Genomic DNA, 19395 nt, shown 5'->3' on the forward strand with positions numbered 1-19395 from the left:
AAACAAAAGAGAGCGAGTTTTTTCATATCTGTCATTATAAGATTGCTTTGTTCTGCGTTTATTTTTATTCAATGTAAATAGAGACCGCTTGGCTGTTGCTTAGCGATAGCACAACAAACACGCACATCATTCCATATAATTATAGTTTTAAGTCTTTTTCATGTACGGCGAACTCAATGTCTTCCTCAATAAGTGGTTTTTATACCTTTTTAAGAACATTATTGTAGGTGTTATGATTAATTGACTTTTAATAAAAAGATTTCTTTCGCCTTTGAAGTTTTTGTACTTGATTACTAAAAAGCATTTGTATTTTCATAAGCCTTCTTTAGAGCAAGTATCACAGAGCTGCCTTCAATCTGACTAAAATTATTTTAGCTTGTTTTCAAAAGATTTTGAGCGAGTAGAGAACACAACTGGAATCCAAAAATAATCAATGGCTGGAAAAACTCAGTAAAATGTAGATATAGATGGAAATGGTCAATAATCATAGAACAATCTAACTCATGTAGTACAGCTAAAAGTATTTAAAAAGCGGTCAAAGACTGTTTTTTCATCATTTTTTTGGCAAGTTGTAGAAATGTTTAGACATCACTTACATAAATAAAAAAATTTAAACATCAACTTTTTTTAAAAGTCTATAAAAAACCACAAACTTATCATAAATTGAGTAGTTTTTTTGCAAAACAACAAAAATATACATAAAACATATTGCTTGTCTTTGCAACTAAAATATTTGTAAAAACCTCAAAAATTTCATTAATTAATTAGTTTAGATTAATTAATTAGAATAGAAGTAATGTGTCATACTGATGGAGGATCGTTGACTGATTTATTTATGTAAAACCAAAGTACTATGATAAAAACTGTTTTTGTTTGTTATGTACTCAGCATAGAAAACATTCATATGTTAACAAAAAATATAATTTTATTGATGGGAAGGGTTGGCAAAATCTTTGTAGCGAGTGATTTGTTTTGAGCAGCTGAACGATCTTCTGATAAATCTGCTGTGTAATTATAATTAATAATTTTTCCTCAAAGTTTTTTTGTTTACAATAGACACATTTAGCTCAAATACATAAAAACTACCAATGAAACAGTGTTCTGTACCCATTCATATGGTATCTAGGAAGTGAAGTGACTTCGGATACCATGTGACTTGTGGCTTAGTCGAACTGAACCGAAACAACCTCCGAACCGAACTAAACCTAAGTCAGTTCGGCCATCGTGTGACCACAGCTTAAATCTATCCTTGCTTTTCTGGTTTTAGTTTGAGAAAATGATGCCAGTTATTTGCCCGATGAGAGATGCTGATCTTTAAATCATCCAAACACTCCATCGTTTATGACGCAAGAGGTTCTCGTGGGCCATTTACTAGCATTGCCCAACTTCCTATAACTACTGAGGGCATCACCTTGCACCCCCTTGTCTTAATAAAACAAAAAAGATCAAAAAATAGTCATATTTGGAATAAATAAAACAATATGTTATTGGAAGGTCATTCTAAGAAATGTCTAACATTTGCAAACAGCAGCATGTAAGAAACGCACTTTATGGTCTTTTACTGCTTCCCTTCTTCTCTGTTATTATCTGATTAAAGTGTGATTCCTGGTGGGTGAATGAAATGTGCAGATCATTTACAGGATTAACGGTGTTGTGGTATTTATTTTTGAAGTATACAAAAGATGAAAATCTGGATTCACATTGCTAAGTTGTTGCGATGACAAAAATACTTTTTTCTGTCATCACAATTGATTTTTGCGTCCCTGCGAACAACAGCTAACACCCCTTAGGGATAGGAGCATCCCAAGCCGGTAAGCCTGGCCATAAGAGCATTGCTAGTTTTGGGCTAATTTAACCCTAATGTTTTTTAACATACATGCGCAGATGACCTTGTTATTTCTACAATATTCACATAGTGAGTCTTCTGTTCAAGACAAACAAGTAATTATTTCTTTAGACAGAATTCAGGATAAACTCAGACAGTTTTGAATGAAGAAGCGAACCTCAATGCCGTCAGTAGTAAAAGTGTTAGATATTATCTGTCACTTACTATCTGTCACTTACCTGGTCAAGCCCATTCTAAGACGGGCAGGCCTCCTATCCATGGCAGACATTTTGATAAAAAAAGTCCTAAGATGGATGGACCATGTGCAAAGAGGATGGGTCATAACTCATAAGCGATTGTCAAAGCAGTATTATATTCACAACTCTATGAAGAAAAGAGAAATCAGAACAGACCCAGACGGAGATACAAGGATGTAACTGAGCGTGACATGAAGCTGAGGGAACTAGACACAAACAGATGGTAAGAGAAGAGGGAAAACAGAGCTGCATGGAAGTCCGTGATGAAGCCTTAACCATAAGACAGTCATTGTCAGAATGATCGACTGTGAGTGAAAGAGGTAGAGAAAGAAAGAGAGAGAGAGTCAACCTACCGTTTGGAAATACTTGTCGGAGACGGAGATATGAAGTAGAGAGACGAATAACGGAGGCTTTGTCTAGCTGTGAGGTAATGGCTGTCGGTAAAGGCAGCAGGCGAGCCAGTTCCTGAAATTCCGCATTTTCTTTCTCACGGCGACATTTGGCTGCGTTTTTTGGCTTTTCTTTCATAATCTAAATAAAATCAATTAAATTTTAAGCAACGCATTTGAGTTCTACATACAACAAACATAGCAATTGCACTATTTACATCTCACAATACCTGTACAAACATTTGCATCCATTTGTATTGGATTAAGACATATTAGAACTCTCCGTATCTCAAACACAACTAGTTTTACCATAGGTTCGTGTCCAGCCAGTGCCTTTGTGTTTCTAGGACAGAGCTATATAGCAAGCAGTACTATGAGCTGGACAATGGGCACATGATACTAGTAAATTGGAAGTTATGGTCCAGCTAGTGCTATTGTGCTTGAAGGACAGAGCTACATGTATATAGCAAGTAATATTATGACCTTGACAGGGACACATGTCACCGGTCAATTGATTGTTGCGAAACTGTAAAGCAAACTATGAACTCTGCATTGTCAACAGGCTCGCTTGCTTCAAATACTAAAAGAGTTTTTAATATATACGATAATATATGTATTTTAATATATACTTAGAGAATATCTTTATAAGTTTTGCAAGAAGATAAATATGGCTAAACTAATTTAGAAAATCTTTAATATAATAAGAGCCGTTTCTGTCCGTTTGTCCATAGGCCACGCTTAAAGGTTAGAAAAAAGATTACTTTCAACAGGATTTGAACTCGTGACCTTCAACTCGCTAGACCAACTCTCTACCACCTGCGAAGTTCAATTGCCTTGCGATACTTTGGAATAATTGTGCATTTAATTATTACGCCTGACAACTTCTCACAGTACTGTGAGGGTGCTCGTACTTATAATATATATAAACATTAGCAAATAAAGCTACTGAAGACTTTATGGAAGAACGATTTGGTCATAAGATGGAATTGTTGATTCTGTTGGTTCAACTAGCTAAGGAAGATTTTAGAAGATTAAAATTCTAACGAGCTACAAGTTGCTGTAAGTTGGGTTAATATAAATATGAGTTGAATTAATTTCAGGACAATTAGTTTAGGTTAATTAAATGTAGTATATGGAACTATATCAACCAGCTGAACGGGATCACAAATACTACTAGTAGCTGCCAGTCCTGTGCACCGTGAGAGATCATCATGAATAATAATTATGTGCACAATTATTCCCCGACGCTACGAGGTGGCCGAGGGGTGTAGTTGGTACTGCAATTCCTGTATGATTTGTTTTTCCCCAACGCTCAAGCATCGGTTTCGGGTAGACAGACATGACTTTGGTTATTGAAAAGATGTTCTGTGTTGCCATATGTAACACATTTTTTATTAAAAATAATTATGGACTGCCCAATAAATGTATATAAATATAGCATTGAAAAAGGGGGTTCTTTAATTTAAAACTGCCAGAGTGTATGCATTAAAAGGGAACATATGCATGATGTAGATGAAGGAGAGGGTAGGTAAGCAATAGTCCCACAATACTAATGAGTAATATAAAATGCAGGTGTCGGATTCTGCTAATGAACTTAAGGCTTGTTATAAATGGATACAAAGACACCAGTTGTACAATTTGTGGTTAAAAATTAATGACATACTTGACAAAAGAATAGATGGTAATTGTGAGAAGTGCTTGGAATATTGCCAATATGTGGCATGTGGTAGCAAGTGCTGTAGGTATATAGAAAGAGTGACAAGTAATATTGAGAAGATGGATGTTATATAAAGTACTCTCTGGGTGGTATGTTGTACTTCATGTTTGCATGAATAGATAAACAGATTGACCAAACAACATATTCGCCTATTTAATGATTATTGCTTTTTCATCAGAAAAACTCTTCACGGACCATTGTAACAGAAATGGAAATGTATCAGAGATAAAAGAGCAAGTCCTCTCAATAAAACTTTCAACAATCCTGCTGGTTTGTAACAGAAAACAAACAAATTGACAGAGCGATGCCAGGAAAAAACACCTGGGAATGTTTTAAGTGCTTTCATGTGCAAAAACTGTGGCTTTATACTAATTGTTTTGAATAAATGTATATGTTACAGTCATTATATATACATATATATATACATTGATTATATATTATATCAATAAATACAAATATACATAAATATAGATAAGTATATATATATATTTTATAGATGTATGTCATTTCAAAGTAATCAAGTTACAAAAGAGTTCAGTATATTAAAACTAAACGATTTTTATGACTAAAATTTCTTGTAGTAACCACATCGCTGTATCATACTTGTAGTAACCACATCGCTGTATCATACTTGTAGTAACCACATCGCTGTATCATACTTGTAGTAACCACATCGCTGTATCATACTTGTAGTAACCACATCGCTGTATCATACTTGTAGTAACCACATCGCTGTATCATACTTGTAGTAACCACATCGCTGTATCATACTTGTAGTAACCACATCGCTGTATCATACTTGTAGTAACCACATCGCTGTATCATACTTGTAGTAACCACATCGCTGTATCATACTTGTAGTAACCACATCGCTGTATCATACTTGTAGTAACCACATCGCTGTATCATACTTGTAGTAACCACATCGCTGTATCATACTTGGCGCTCTTTATATGCTCAAACTTAATAATAGAATGCTCAACAATAAATGGAACAAATTTATGTCGTTTCAAAGAAATTAAGTCAAAAAAGTATATATATTAGCAATAAGTTCATTTCAAGCAGAAATGTTTTCCAAATTATGTCACACAGAAAAATTGTTTATTTAGTCTGTAATTTTACAAATTGACTGATTTTACGCATTGACCATGACAAATATCTGAACCAGATATGCTTGGATGAGTAATGAATGCACGAAGTAGCCTCATTGAAGCACATCAGCAATTGCGGTAAATGGCTACCCTTCGCAACTCATGCAAGCATAGTTATTTGATATTAAAATCTGTTGAACGATAAATAATTTTCATGTCCTTAATAAAATATTACACATCATGTTGTACTTGATATAAATTTTTTTAAACACTAAATAGCAAGTTAAACCATATAAGAATGTATATATGTGATGGTTGATGCTCTATTTGATGTAAATAACTTGGTTAACTACATATTAATGTTACAGTCAATCTGTAACATGCCTGAAAGTTTTAGTAATTTTACAAATTAACTGATTTTACACGCGGCTGTAGCATATATATGCATTTATTAACTCTTCGTAAGGATTTATGTCAGATACAATATATCTATTTAGGCCAAACTTAGCCAAATTCATGACTAGAAATATGACCCATAAATTAAAGAAAGACAAAAAACATGACATATTATTTTATTTTGATCTAGAGCTTTGAACATTTGAACTTTGAACATTACTCTGGCAAAGGTCAAGCGAGTAGGAGTTACTCCTCAGAGACACTGACAGTATTTGCCGAGTGGGTAACTGATTGGTGGAAGTACTACTGGTTTTTGTTGGTAAAAACTTCACTTGTTTATCAATATTTCTGTGCCAAAGTTATATAATGGTTGAAAAATCCTAAATGTTTTGTAATGAGAATATATAATGTGGATAAAGCTAAATCATTCACAATTGTAATAAGTTTTTTGTTAAAGATGTTTAAACACACCTCGTGTCTAAAATAGAAGGTACCCCAGAAACAGGTTACCTAGGGACAGGTTACTCAGGGACAGGTTACCCCAGGTCTTATCCCCACATACAGTTGGCAAAAACTGTACCTGGGGATAGAAACATCTTTTGACATGCACAATCTTATCAGCACAATCTTCCAAGAAAGTGAACAATAAATTAAATTTTTATACATAGATTTTATTTCCTGGTTTTTAAAAACTATTGCATGTGAGATAGTTTTTCTAGACCAGCGCTTCTCAGCCTATAATCCTATTAATGCCATTCTCCATGATGTGATAACTCCAATCGTACAATTCTTTTCATTCATAGTCTGTCGGAAGCTACGGTTGGCTAGGAAAAAAGATTGCACGGCACAGGATTCAAACCTGTAGCCTGGTGCACTACTTAAGCACCTTGCTATACTGTAGAATAATTGTGCACATAATCATTACATATGAAGATCCGACAGTGCACGGGACTGCCAGGGTACTAGCAGGCCTGTATTCACTGGTTGCAAGTTGGGGCGGCTAATGTTAGGCGACTAGTTATGAACACCTGGAGATGTGGAGGGGCGGTGTAAGCCACCCAACAGGTGTCTTTCATGTAGGGCCTCAGCCGAACCTCTCATGTGAAGTTTTAAAAATTGTATCGGAAAGTGTCAACATTTTTCTATTTTTTGAGATTTGTTTTGTTTTAGGTGATGTAACTGCCGGGACGTTTTTAGATAAAAATAGGCAAAACTTGACCGCAGTTAAAACGCTCAGAAAAAAAAACATCCTTTTCTATTGAGCGTTGCAACAAAGATCAATTTTGCCGATTTTATTTTAAGTTTATCCGGAGGTTTTAACTTTCAACCCTTTCGATGGGACATGGCCAAGCGGATGTTTGGTAAAACTTGACCTTTTGCAAACCTTTATAAACGTTGTTAACAAGAATATTTTGCCGCTGATGATAATAATGACGCCTAAGAACTACTAAAAGTTGATGTTTGTCTCTATGGCTTGGAATAAAGTGATATTCTACAGCGATAAAAACCGTCTTCATAACTGTTGGGCAAATAACTGTTCGAGTAAATGATGTTGAGGTCTTAGCCGTCTTAGGACTTGTACTTAGCCGCGGAAAATTCCTAAAAAGTTGTGGTGGCTCAGCCGGCCAGCCGCCCCAGGGAATACGGGCCTGGGTACTAGTAATATATTATATACTACTAGTACACTAGTACTAGTATATTACTAGTCCCCAGATCCATATTATATTAGGATATAATATGAACCCAGATTCATATTATATTATGATATAATATGAATCGCAGTCAAAATGGAATTATCTAACATGATTTAGTTACTAAAAACTAAACATAGCCAAATCTTTATGTTTAATCATGAAACAATATGTAATAAGATTTTGTGCAACTTGTACTTCCGCTTCCAACTATATTGAAACCAACAAAAATTTTATTTTTATCTCTTATATTTATTTACCTTATATTCAAGATGCATCCTGATGTAAAAATTTGAAAAGCATGGCAAGGCGCGGATACCAATTTCAACTATAATAAACTACAGAATTAGTTCGACATTATGCGCAAACAGGCCACAGTTAGTGTGAAGGTTGTACTTGTTTTTGTTTCATCAGGTCAGGATTTCTTTGAAAGATCCCAACATTAAGTCTGCCTCAGTATTTAGATTGAAAATATTTAAAATGCTACTTTTAGTAACAGACTATAAAACGATGGTGTAGTTATTATTACCTGATTAATAATTAATGTATGCATAATATGATTAATTATGGCGGCAATTTTCAATGGCATGACATTTGTAAATCACCATAGAAATGACCTCCGATTACAATTATAGAAAAAATATATAGGCCTACTAGCTAGCGATTTAAAAATGTGTACAACTGTATGGAGAACAGACGAAAAACCTATACACCGATGGTTTTAGGCGGTCCCTGGCAAATCATAACTAGACCTTGATGGGGTCGCAATACTTAAGTTGAAAACCTTTTTCTTAGACTAAAGAAACCATTCACCAGTTTAACTGAATTCTTTTATACTTGTTTCGACGGCTGTCAAACATCATCTCCAGTCATGCATCCACATTGTCTGTTTCAGCAAAATGGCCATCAAAAGTTTTTTTAAACTTTTCTAGCAATGTGCGTATATTCTAAATCTATCTACTATATTATAACACTCTGATCCTATATTCTTGTTTGAAATCGTCAGACTGAGGGAATGATATGTAATAAGTTGTAATTGGTGTGCTTCATTAAAGCAATGCTTTCTCAAGATCTTAGGGAATGATATGTAATAAGTTGTAATTGGTGTGCTTCATTAAAGCAATGCTTTCTCAAGATCTTGAACTGATGGCATTCAGCAAAGGATGCAGACAGTCTATTAACAGTCTACATCAGCATTTTTTCAGAATAATCCTCACTATAATAAAAGCGGTGTTTTATGTCATTAACAAATTCTCATGTGATGGGAGAATTACAGGAGACTGTCAGAGCTCCGCGCGTTAGCTACGCCTGGCCGCATTGGCAATCTTACACCTTTTGTCTTCGATATATACTGGCAACAATCTATCTGATTAAAAACTCAAAATGTTCCGTGATGTTCCGACGTGATGTTCCGACGTGATGTTCCGACGTGATGTTCCGACGTGATGTTCCTACGTGATGTTCCGACGTGATGTTCCGTGATGATTTGTGATGTTCCGTATTGTTCCGCAATGTTCCGCAATGCACCGTAATGTTCCGTAATGTTTTGTAATGCTCCGTAATGTTCCGTGATGTTCTATGATGTTTCGTGATGTTAACTGATGTTAAGTGATGTTCTGTGATGTTAACAAACTCTCACATGAGAAGAGACTTATAACTCACTACAGATTATTTAATGTGAATAAATAGAACCCCTTCAAGCAATGCCAGGCATAATTGGCAGCCTTAGAACTTCAGTTTTTTGTATAAATGTGCAATCCATCTGATTAAAAACTCAAAAATCGCCTTTGCACGCATAAAGGACAATTGTACTCAAAGAAAGTTGTGAGTCGTAGTCGTGAAAGCAGTGTAGCAATTTGCATTGAAAATGAAAGAAATTATGCCCAGCTGTTCTGATGTGAAGCAAGGAGGTTATTAGTGTGGTGGTGATGGAGTGTTGGTCTAGCAAGCTGAATGTTTTGAGTTCTAATCTTGCTGCAAACGATCTTTTTGTAATCTTTCGGTGTGGTTTTGAAAAGACAAACAGACCAATAGATGAACAGACAAACAGACAAACAGACAAATAGACGGACACGGCTCTTGTTATAATAAAGATTTCTTTTGTACACTCATTCTGCAATTATTTATATAATTGCAGAATTATTTTTATAATAGCATAATGTTATATAAATAGCATATTATTATTATATAAATAACATATTGTTATATAAGTAGCATAGGCCTAATGTTATTTAAGTAGCATAATATTATATAAATAGCGTATTGCTATATAAATAACATAATGCTATATAAATAACATATTGTTTATTGTGGAGCAAATGTAGTATTATGAACATCATTTTTTGTCACTCATACAAAAAGTGCAAGTAACTGCCTAAAAGCTTAAATACCAGGTAACTGACCAATGGGAAAAAGGGATCTACATGTAGAGGCCCTCTTATTCAGTACACGTATTGCACCAAAAAACTTTTTGCGATAGTTGACATATTTAATGTTTTATAATTGTAGAGTGATTTCTAATTTTATTAATTTAGTTATATAAAATATAGAATGTATTGAGGAGGTGATAGCGCAGCAAGGAGAAGAGTGATTGGCCAACAACCTTAGCTATGTGGATGCCTGCTAACAATAGCATACTAGGACAGACGCAGACACGCTACGCTGGCCTCAATACCAAGGATGATCAAAAGCTGTTGACCTCCATTTATGTCTCCTGATATACTTAATACCTATGGCGTTCTTCGGGGCGGCAACTAACAATCCCTTATTTACCACGTCAAACATAGGCTATCATCCTCTGCAGATTACATTCATTCCTAAGGTTTATTAGTCCCCTAGGAACTCTAAGGTTGTAGACGAGAAAATCGTCTGTCCAAGCAAATATGCATAGCTGTTTGCTAGCAAATATGCATAGCTGTTTGCTAGCAAGTATGCATAGCTGTTTGCTAGCGAGTAGGCATAGCTACTTGCTAGCGAGTATCCAACAGAAAGCTCTATCAGAAACATTAGCACAAGGTGTTTTTACTATAAATAACGGTGAAATTACTAACACGCAACGCTCTCGGCAGCATTATCAATAAATCTCTCCATGATGGTCAGCGCAAAATGAGCATTGAGTTATTTAAAAAAAGGGAGACAATAGAGCAGCTGTCATCAACGTTACGGATCATTCTTATTTTATAAATAAACATTAAATTTATTTTCTATTTTGGCTCAAAACCACAAACACCTGACTGCAAGACTGTAGAGTGTTTGCATTTTAGAGAAGATGTTGTTAGTCAAACCTCGTCAAGTACTGTTCAAATAAAACTCGCAGTGAATTCTGTAACAATAGTTAAAAAGTATCCTATTGCCTTTTTATCAAAGAACCAGTGAATCGACAACTGTGCAAACAACCAGCTGTGAAGAAAAAACAAACTTACATAATCATGCCAGCGCCAACACTCCTTTCCGTAGCGGTTTGGAAACAGCTGCTCGCTACCAACCAGCCATTTCTCTAGAAGTCGGCGGGTTGAAGCGTCGCGGACATTATAGCTCGGTGTGGGCTTGACTCGTAATCTGCGATGCCACCCAAGTTGAGCTATTGAGCATCTGTTTATGTGATAAAAACTTTGAATAGAAAGCTATGCTCTACCTCCCTTACAATGATATCATATTAAAGAAACAAACAATTAGCCCGAGGCGATATAGGAAAGCCCTTGAAAGGCCTGTACTAATTTGATCTAATGCAAATACCCGAGTTCGCCCCGCATTATTCTTTGTTATTTTAAAGATTTATTCAAGTGCGCTGTGAATTCTCAACAATATTTTAAAACGAAGACGTGATTATGTCAAGTGGATCGTTTGAGCGATGGGCTTTGATGAGAAGCCAGCAGCTTGATCGGAACAGGAGCTGGAAGGGACAGGCATTAGTGAGGCCTCGAGTCTCTTGAAATATGATAGGACTGTCCAAATGTGATGTGACGAGAATTACAAACATTCTTTCATCAACTTCATGGGTGCTGTTAAAGGAATTGTCTTGTAATTGCATTGTGACTCATGCCAGGGGATTTATTGGGTAATTACAGTAGCTCTTGTCATAGGCATGTACGTACATATATACACTCGAAAACTCGGACACTTGCACATTCACTAACTTGTACACGTTTTTGTCTTGCACTTACATTACAAAAAAGCATTTTTGCGATGAAATGGGGGTAAGTGCGTCATACCAACCCTTCCATTATTATAAAACTTACATTGGAGCTTACACTATTATATGGACATTTCTTTTATTCCACTATCACTTTCAGCACCCCATAACAATAATAAAACCTTTTTCAGTCTCACTGCCGGCCTCAACGCAGTAATCAGGAGCCCATTTTGACTAAGTCATTTGCTGCTGTATCACTGGAGTCACAAAACACAACCAAATGTTTCCTATTGTCCATCGTTGTCCATATTTTTAAATGTTTATCACTAATTCTTTTTTTAATCGTAAATGGACCTCGTCTATTTCGCTGCAACCAGTTTTAAATTCGTTTCTTATCAAACTCATCTTCAACTATGTTGATGTCAAATGATGAACTGTTGTTGATTATAGCCAAGTTCTCTCCATCGTTAATCATACGAGATTGGCTACATCATACAAGGGATTTAACCGAGGCATCTCTGGAATCAGATGGAATTGATTAAATACAAGCCCTCCTGACATTGTTCCATTTGTGTCTACTAGATTGAAAATAAATACTTGCTTTTGTTTCATGACTTGATGCGTGAAAAAGGCAAAAGACCTAGTAGTTATTCTATACACAGTCATGTCATGTTATAATCTAGTTAGTCCAACTAGGTGAGTCAGAGCTAGCAAGAGGTTTAGGGTATCCTTGCTACAGCTTTATTGAAATATTTTGGGATTGATTAAAAGTTGTCCCAGAGCTGAATAGTTGCTAAGCAAAACACTTATATAAAAGTTTTAGCCAATAGTAATCTAGAGAAAGGCAGGTAAAAAGGCAGGTAAAAAGCTCCCAGAGCAAACCAAACAGACGGCATTGTATAAGGAGACTCTTTTTATATCTCTCAAACTTGCAGCGTGTGCAGATACATAATGGCGATTGGTAAAGCTAAAACATCAAAGACAATTTTTCTGTTTATTATTATTTTCTACTAAAAAGCCAACCACTAAATTATAAGAGCTCCTTCTATTCGTTGCATTAACAACTGTCTCCTTATTGGTCAACTAACACATACCAAAAAAACTTTGTGGTGAAGTACGAAAAAACTAGTGAAGACGCTAGTAGCCCCATCAGAATAAACAGATTATCATAAATATATTTATTCTGTTAAATATATTTATATATTCTGATATAAATATGTTGAAAACCAAGTCTTTCCTGGAGACAGAACAGAATTCCTATCATGCTACGAACAACTGCCGCTATAATTAGCTTATACAATGTGCAGCAATCATGTAAGGGATACGAAGCTGTTTGCCATGAGACAAAATCACCATCCGTATCAGAAATTCATAGACTCCAACCTATCTCTTATGTCAAATTATTTGGCTTCTATAGGACCCTTCTTGGGTGCAAATTCATTTTGGCAACTAATTCACACCTCACTGACCATTCACTTCCTGTTAGTTATAAATCACCAAACTTTAGCTGACCGATACAACAATGCATGACTATAGAGCAATCTTTCAGAGATTGAGTAGGATGTCTGCTTAGCAGAGGCTTATCATACTGCAAGCAGAGTCTGTGTGTGTTTCTAAGAGCATTATTGTACAAATATTGTCTCTGTGATCTTGGCTGGATATGTCTGAGTCAAGTGGTAAGGGAACCTGAACAACTGAAGACATGCCCAGTTGTTGAGAGCAATTTTAGGTTGGATGTTATTCTTGTCACCATCAGAGACCTTCTTGGGAATTGATCCCCAACCTGTTGTTTGTAGTCAGGCATCCTAGACCACTAGACCACGGCTGCTCTGCGTATGTTCATCTATTACTTAATATTAGCTAATAATGTATATCTTTACGCAAACTGATTTGAAAGCTATTTCAAAAATCTTCTTTCCTCTTAACTCTGCATAAACTTATAATCATTAGCTAGGAATACATGTAAAACCCTAAACAGCTGAGAAAGAAAAGAAAGATAAAATTCCTGAAATTATGTTGCATCTTCTATTTACACTTCTATATTTAGAACACTTATCTTTAAATAATATGAGATTAACCTTTCGACTCTAATGTATTGTATCATGGTTGATAATATACTCATGGTATATAATATACTGATAATATACTATGTATGCAGGTTCGACAATCTAGACCACTAAGTCATGGCTGCTCTCTAAAACAATGCAGAGAAGATATGAACAGCGTCTAAATGCCCTTAATACTGAGGAGCTAACTGTGTTATTTTATATTTTCTGTCTAAGTTACTCAGATCACATCTCTAATCTGTCTGACCATCCATTACATTCCAACTTCTCCAGAAAAACCACTGCACCTTATAACAGACACAAACATCTTGCCAATACAAAAAGACCTTTTTTTATTTTTTGGTCTAATTTAGTTTGAACAGCATTGATCAGTGAAAGTAGCAGGTGACCGGCTGTTTTAATCTTTAGTCAAAAAAGATAACATGTGTGCATAAATTTAGTAGATTCAAATATTCCTTGTATAAGTTTCTGTTTTATTGTTTATGATACCACATAGCAATACCTTATATGTATATCTACATCTATATATATATATATATATATATATATATATATATATATATATATATATATATATATATATATATATATATATATATATATATATATATATATATATATCTATAACTATATCTATAATATCTATATCTATCTATTAGGCCTGGGTAGCAATAGATTTCAACAGTTTTAAGAAATGTTTAATATTTATCTCTCTCTCTCAGCTATGCAGTACATTCAGGTTGCATTCTAAATACCATAATAATCACACTAGTAACCCGTTGGGCATAAATTGTTGGCTGTAATAATGTAAAATTTTTGTATCATTTATACACAAAATATTGACTAGTAAAGAAGTGCAACTCTCATTTGGTAGCAAGTTTGAAGCCTTGCCGCAATAGCGCATTGTACACAACATGTAAAATATTACATAACACATGCAATTATATCAAAAACTTTCCCAGTTTTATAATATTAGTTTTTAAGTGTGAAGCATAAATGTGACCTCAGCCTAAATTTAAATAACTTGCCCTTTACAATCTTCAACTTTGCCCTTTTAATATAGAATATAGCAAAAAGTAGCTTATATCCATTTGTGTTATTTTAAATCCTCCAGATATTATATATGGTCTATATATTATTATATATATTGCTATATATATTATATATTATTATACATATATTAATATATGATATATACATATATATTATATATATATTATAATATTATATATTATATAAATCTTATATATATAAGATATATATTATATATATATATATATATATCTGGAGGACCATATATACAAGATATATACCAAATATCCTGTATATATGGTCACTATAAAAGATAACTATAATAATATTGTTAAACATTAAATTAATTTTAGAAAACTTTATTTAAAAACAATTCAAAACGTCAAAAGGAAAGAAAAATAAAAAGACACGGCAGAGCTGCGAAGTGTAACAACTGACTTGAGTTTTACACAATGGCAATAAAGTTGTTGTTTTTGGGAAATTCTTCTCTTCTACTCTGACAAGTAAATACGATGCTAGTCAGTAACTCTGACCTGTATTGACTGAGTGTTATCAAGCAGCAAATGGTTTCACAGATCTGTACACTAAGGTAGAAATCATGAGTTAGAATTTAGGCTCAAGTGTTTGGTAATGTAATATGGCTATAAACATGAATAGAACCGTGTAAATGGAACATGCGAAATAGCTTAATATATCCTTCATCTTTGTCATACTTTACATGATAGATAAAGAACATTATAAATCATAAAGAATATTATAAATAAAAAAAACATAAAAATAATAAAGAGTATGATAAATAATAGTTTTAAAGAATATTTGTCTTTCTCTTCTTTGCAACTAGTTGTACTATTGTTAATGAACAAGTATAAGATATACAGTGCAAGTATATTGTATAATATATTGATATAAATAATGCATATGTAATAACACTATGCTTGACTGAAATATTATAAACAAATTTCAGCAAGTAAACAGATCGGTATTGTTGAAAGAGAGCAAGTTGGCTTATAAACCTAGTGAATAGAGACAGAGTTGTGTTGAGCTTCAGTAATCACGCATAACAGGGATATGGGCAGGAAATCCATCTTGTTAATCACTCATTGCTCGACCTGTTATCTAAACATAACACCCCCATTTAATTTATATAGACTGCCTCGTCTAAGCTAAATGCAAAATTGATATACGATATTGCTATTTTTCTTGAAAAGGAACTAGTTGTGTTTCAATATTTCTATTTGTAAGTTGATAATTTGTTATCTAAATAAGTACCGCCATTTAAGTTATATAATACGTCTCATCTGAGTAAAACACCAAAAATGATATAATATTGCTATTTTCTTTAAAAAGAACTAGTTGTGTTTCAATATTTCTACTTGTAAGTTGGTGCTTGAGATGTGCATTGTTTTGACCGTAGTTTTCAATTTAAACAGTTTTAAATATAGCTAGTCATTCGCAACAGGTCAGAGCATTTCTTACCAAACACTCACCTCCTCATGCTGATGTGGCAGCTTATACGGTTGATGAGATTCGACTGTCAGCATACTCTCATATATTCCTAGTCGCTGTCTAGTTTCATTCTACGTAGTTGCTGCTCCCAATGTGATTACTCGCTAGAGAAACCTTAGCTATGACTCTACACTCCGCAGGCCTTCGACGAATTGAGACGTTCGTAGGTTAAAAAATATGTCGCAGTCGACAACAAGCCGTCATTGATGATTTGACAAAGCGATACAATGCGTAAAAATATTACCAAAGACTGGAAAGAGCTTTTTTGTTACTCGCGTTCAATGCAACGACGGTTTTATCCAATCAGAGTCAATAAGAGAAACCTGCTGACGTCACCCGGATAAAAGATTTGTCTAAGATTCTGGTCTTTTTGCGTGTGACTTGTAAATGCAATTAGGCCAATAGGAGTAGAGAAAGTAATTAGACCAATAGAAATAAAGAAAAACCTACCATCAAACAGATACTGGGGAGTTTTTATTCTTTTTAAATAGCCAATGAGCATAAAGAAAATGGTCTACAACTTGCCTCTTTATGTTAACTATTGTTTCCTGGACACGGCAGTGGGCTTGTTTCACATAATTCTTCAATTCCCAAACCATTTTAGCTTCAAGTGTGATTTTCATTAAAGGAAAATTTCTTTTAAATAGATGGTTTATATCTGTGAGACTAACAATCTGTGATATAACAATACTGTTTATTTCATATCCATTTTCCTATTCGCGGAGGTCCCCATGTAGAGTGACTATCGCATATGGAGGCATATCGCTGGATTGGAAGGAGAGTAAAAATGGGTATCAGTAATTCCATCGCCAATAATTAAGCCCTATCCAGTTATACAGTAGTCAGGCAAACATCACACTGTTCACAATCGTAAGCTATTACAATGAACTATCTGAGTTTATCACAAATCAACCAGAATTTTTCAAATAAACACACTGACAGTAGCTACCACTTTAAAACTAAACTCGGAAATATTTGCAGCAATGACGTCCCATTTCATGACAGATCAATTGCATTTGGTATAAGCTCAGAATATAGTGTTACCTTGTCAAATCTCGAATGAACAGACCTGGATAATCTCCTCGGCTTACACTAATCCATGTGTTACATAGCTGAGGCGCATCACCTAAATGGGGAAAAGATACTAGAATGTCCTATATTAACTATACCAGTTGATGGGGATATAAGCATTGGGCGGGCTCTGTCACTTGTAGGTAAAACGGTTGTCATTTCCCTGATAAGGAGTCTAACACTGAGTTGATTGGTGAAGTTGGAAAAAGCAAAGCCACTAGAAACAATATTTCACTGAATTTCTTTAGGCCGCTAAAATTTTAACTACAAAATAAATAATACAAGGCTTAAAATGTAACATAATATTTATAATAGTAATAAATTTTTTAGTATTTATAAGAGAAAAAGTAAAAGTAATTGAACTAGAATATTTACACAATCGTAAGAGCTGTCAAAGCCGTAAGCCAGTTCAAATATTGCTGTTCAGCCAGCTAGTGTATCTTATATTCAGCAATAATATATTTTGTGACAAACAAAAGGTTTTTTCTATAAATTTGATGCCTCAATTCTGCATCATAGAAGCTGTTCGGCATCAGTCAGCCTTAGTCAAAACTTTGGGCTATCATCTTGTAATTATTGATTAATGATTAAAAGTTGATTGTAGCCTTAGGTCCATTGTATTGAGTCTGAGGAAGTTTATTTGAGAGGCTGCAGTTAACTGTTCAGTATTTCTTTGATTCCACTAATTATTACTCTAGACTTTTAATAATAAAGTATCTATGATTTCTATAGACCCCTAATAATAAAGTATCTATGATTTCTATAGACTAGACCCCTAATAATAAAGTATTGATGATGAATATAGATCCCTAATAATAAAGTATCTATGATTTCTATAGACCCCTAATAATAAAGTATATATGATTTCTATAGACTCGTAATAATAAAGTATCTATGATTTCTATAGATCCCAAATAATAAAGTATCTATGTTTACTATAGACCCCAAATAATAAAGTATATATGATTACTACAGATCCCTAATAATAAAGTATCTATGTTTACTATAGACCCCAAATAATAAAGTATATATGATTACTACAGATCCCTAATAATAAAGTATCTATGTTTACTATAGACCCCAAATAATAAAGTATATATGATTACTACAGACCCCAAATAATAAAGTATATATGATTACTACAGATCCCTAATAATAAAGTATCTATGATTTCTATAAATCCCAAATAATAAAGTATCTATGATTACTATAGATCCCTAATAATAAAGTATCTATGTTTACTATAGACCCCAAATAATAAAGTATATATGATTACTACAGATCCCTAATAATAAAGTATCTATGTTTACTATAGACCCCAAATAATAAAGTATATATGATTACTACAGACCCCTAATAATAAAGTATCTTTGATTTACCGTTCACCTACCAGCTGTGTGATTTCTAGAGAGCAGCGTGTCGACTAGCTCCTGAAGGCATCATGCTCGTACTTGATATGAGTAACCTCGCTCTCGCAAGCCTTGATCTTTTACAAATAAACAGCTTTCTTTGCACATTCCCTTTAGAATTTCATCACCTTGAACAAATTTTCATTGGCCTCTTACGGTATTTCATATTACTTGTGAAATAATATAAAATTACAAACATTGGAAACATACAAGAGATTATGTTTAATGAACAAGTATGAATGGTTAAAGGAGAGTATCGGCACCTGGAGAGGTATAGCCTATTCGCATCTTCGAGCCAAAGCAACACAAAACTGTTTGTTTAGCGTAAATATTAGAAAAGAATGTCAACACTCGGAGAGGGGGGCAAACGAGCGGCGACTTGTGATCATGAGACATACTAAGACTTAGGTAAATATATATTATTCTTTAATAAGGAGACTTAGCCCCGTGTTACCACCCTTTGATGCGGACTTACCTGTCGAGTGCTCAACTATTTGCTGGCAGTCGTCTATCAGTGCAATCTTTTAAACCTATTATAGACGCCTGCTTTGTATTTCACTCGAGTCTTCGTAAATCTCTTCACCAAGTATGTTTACAATTTATAATACAAGTGTTTTAAGTGGCCATCGTTTGCTTCAAAGAGGTGCTTCTGAACTTGTATTACTCTATATACTTGCATAGGAGCAGCCGTATGCTGTTGCTGTCCGAAAAAGGTCTATTGTATAATTAGACAATTGGATTAGAGAAACCTTGGCTATGACTTCACTTTCCGCAGGCCTTCTATGAACTGAGACCTTCGTAGGTTGAAAAATA

General features: G+C 34.3%; 1 protein-coding gene across 1 annotated transcript in view; it reads right to left on the minus strand.

Annotated features, from left to right (window-relative positions):
* LOC137404126 (single-minded homolog 1-like) overlaps positions 1 to 16213 on the minus strand; it is a 38987-nt gene extending 22774 nt beyond the window's left edge. Inside the window, exons 1-2 of the mRNA XM_068090279.1 lie at positions 16084 to 16213; positions 2436 to 2613 (exon numbers count right to left, since the gene is read on the minus strand). Coding sequence (XP_067946380.1) covers positions 2436 to 2613; positions 16084 to 16137 — 232 coding nt within the window. The 5' untranslated portion in view covers positions 16138 to 16213. The remainder of the gene's footprint in view (positions 1 to 2435; positions 2614 to 16083) is intronic.
* Positions 16214 to 19395: the final 3182 nt, after the last annotated feature.

Source organism: Watersipora subatra, chromosome 9 (genome assembly GCF_963576615.1).
Source record: "Watersipora subatra chromosome 9, tzWatSuba1.1, whole genome shotgun sequence".
Classification (NCBI taxonomy): domain Eukaryota; kingdom Metazoa; phylum Bryozoa; class Gymnolaemata; order Cheilostomatida; family Watersiporidae; genus Watersipora; species Watersipora subatra.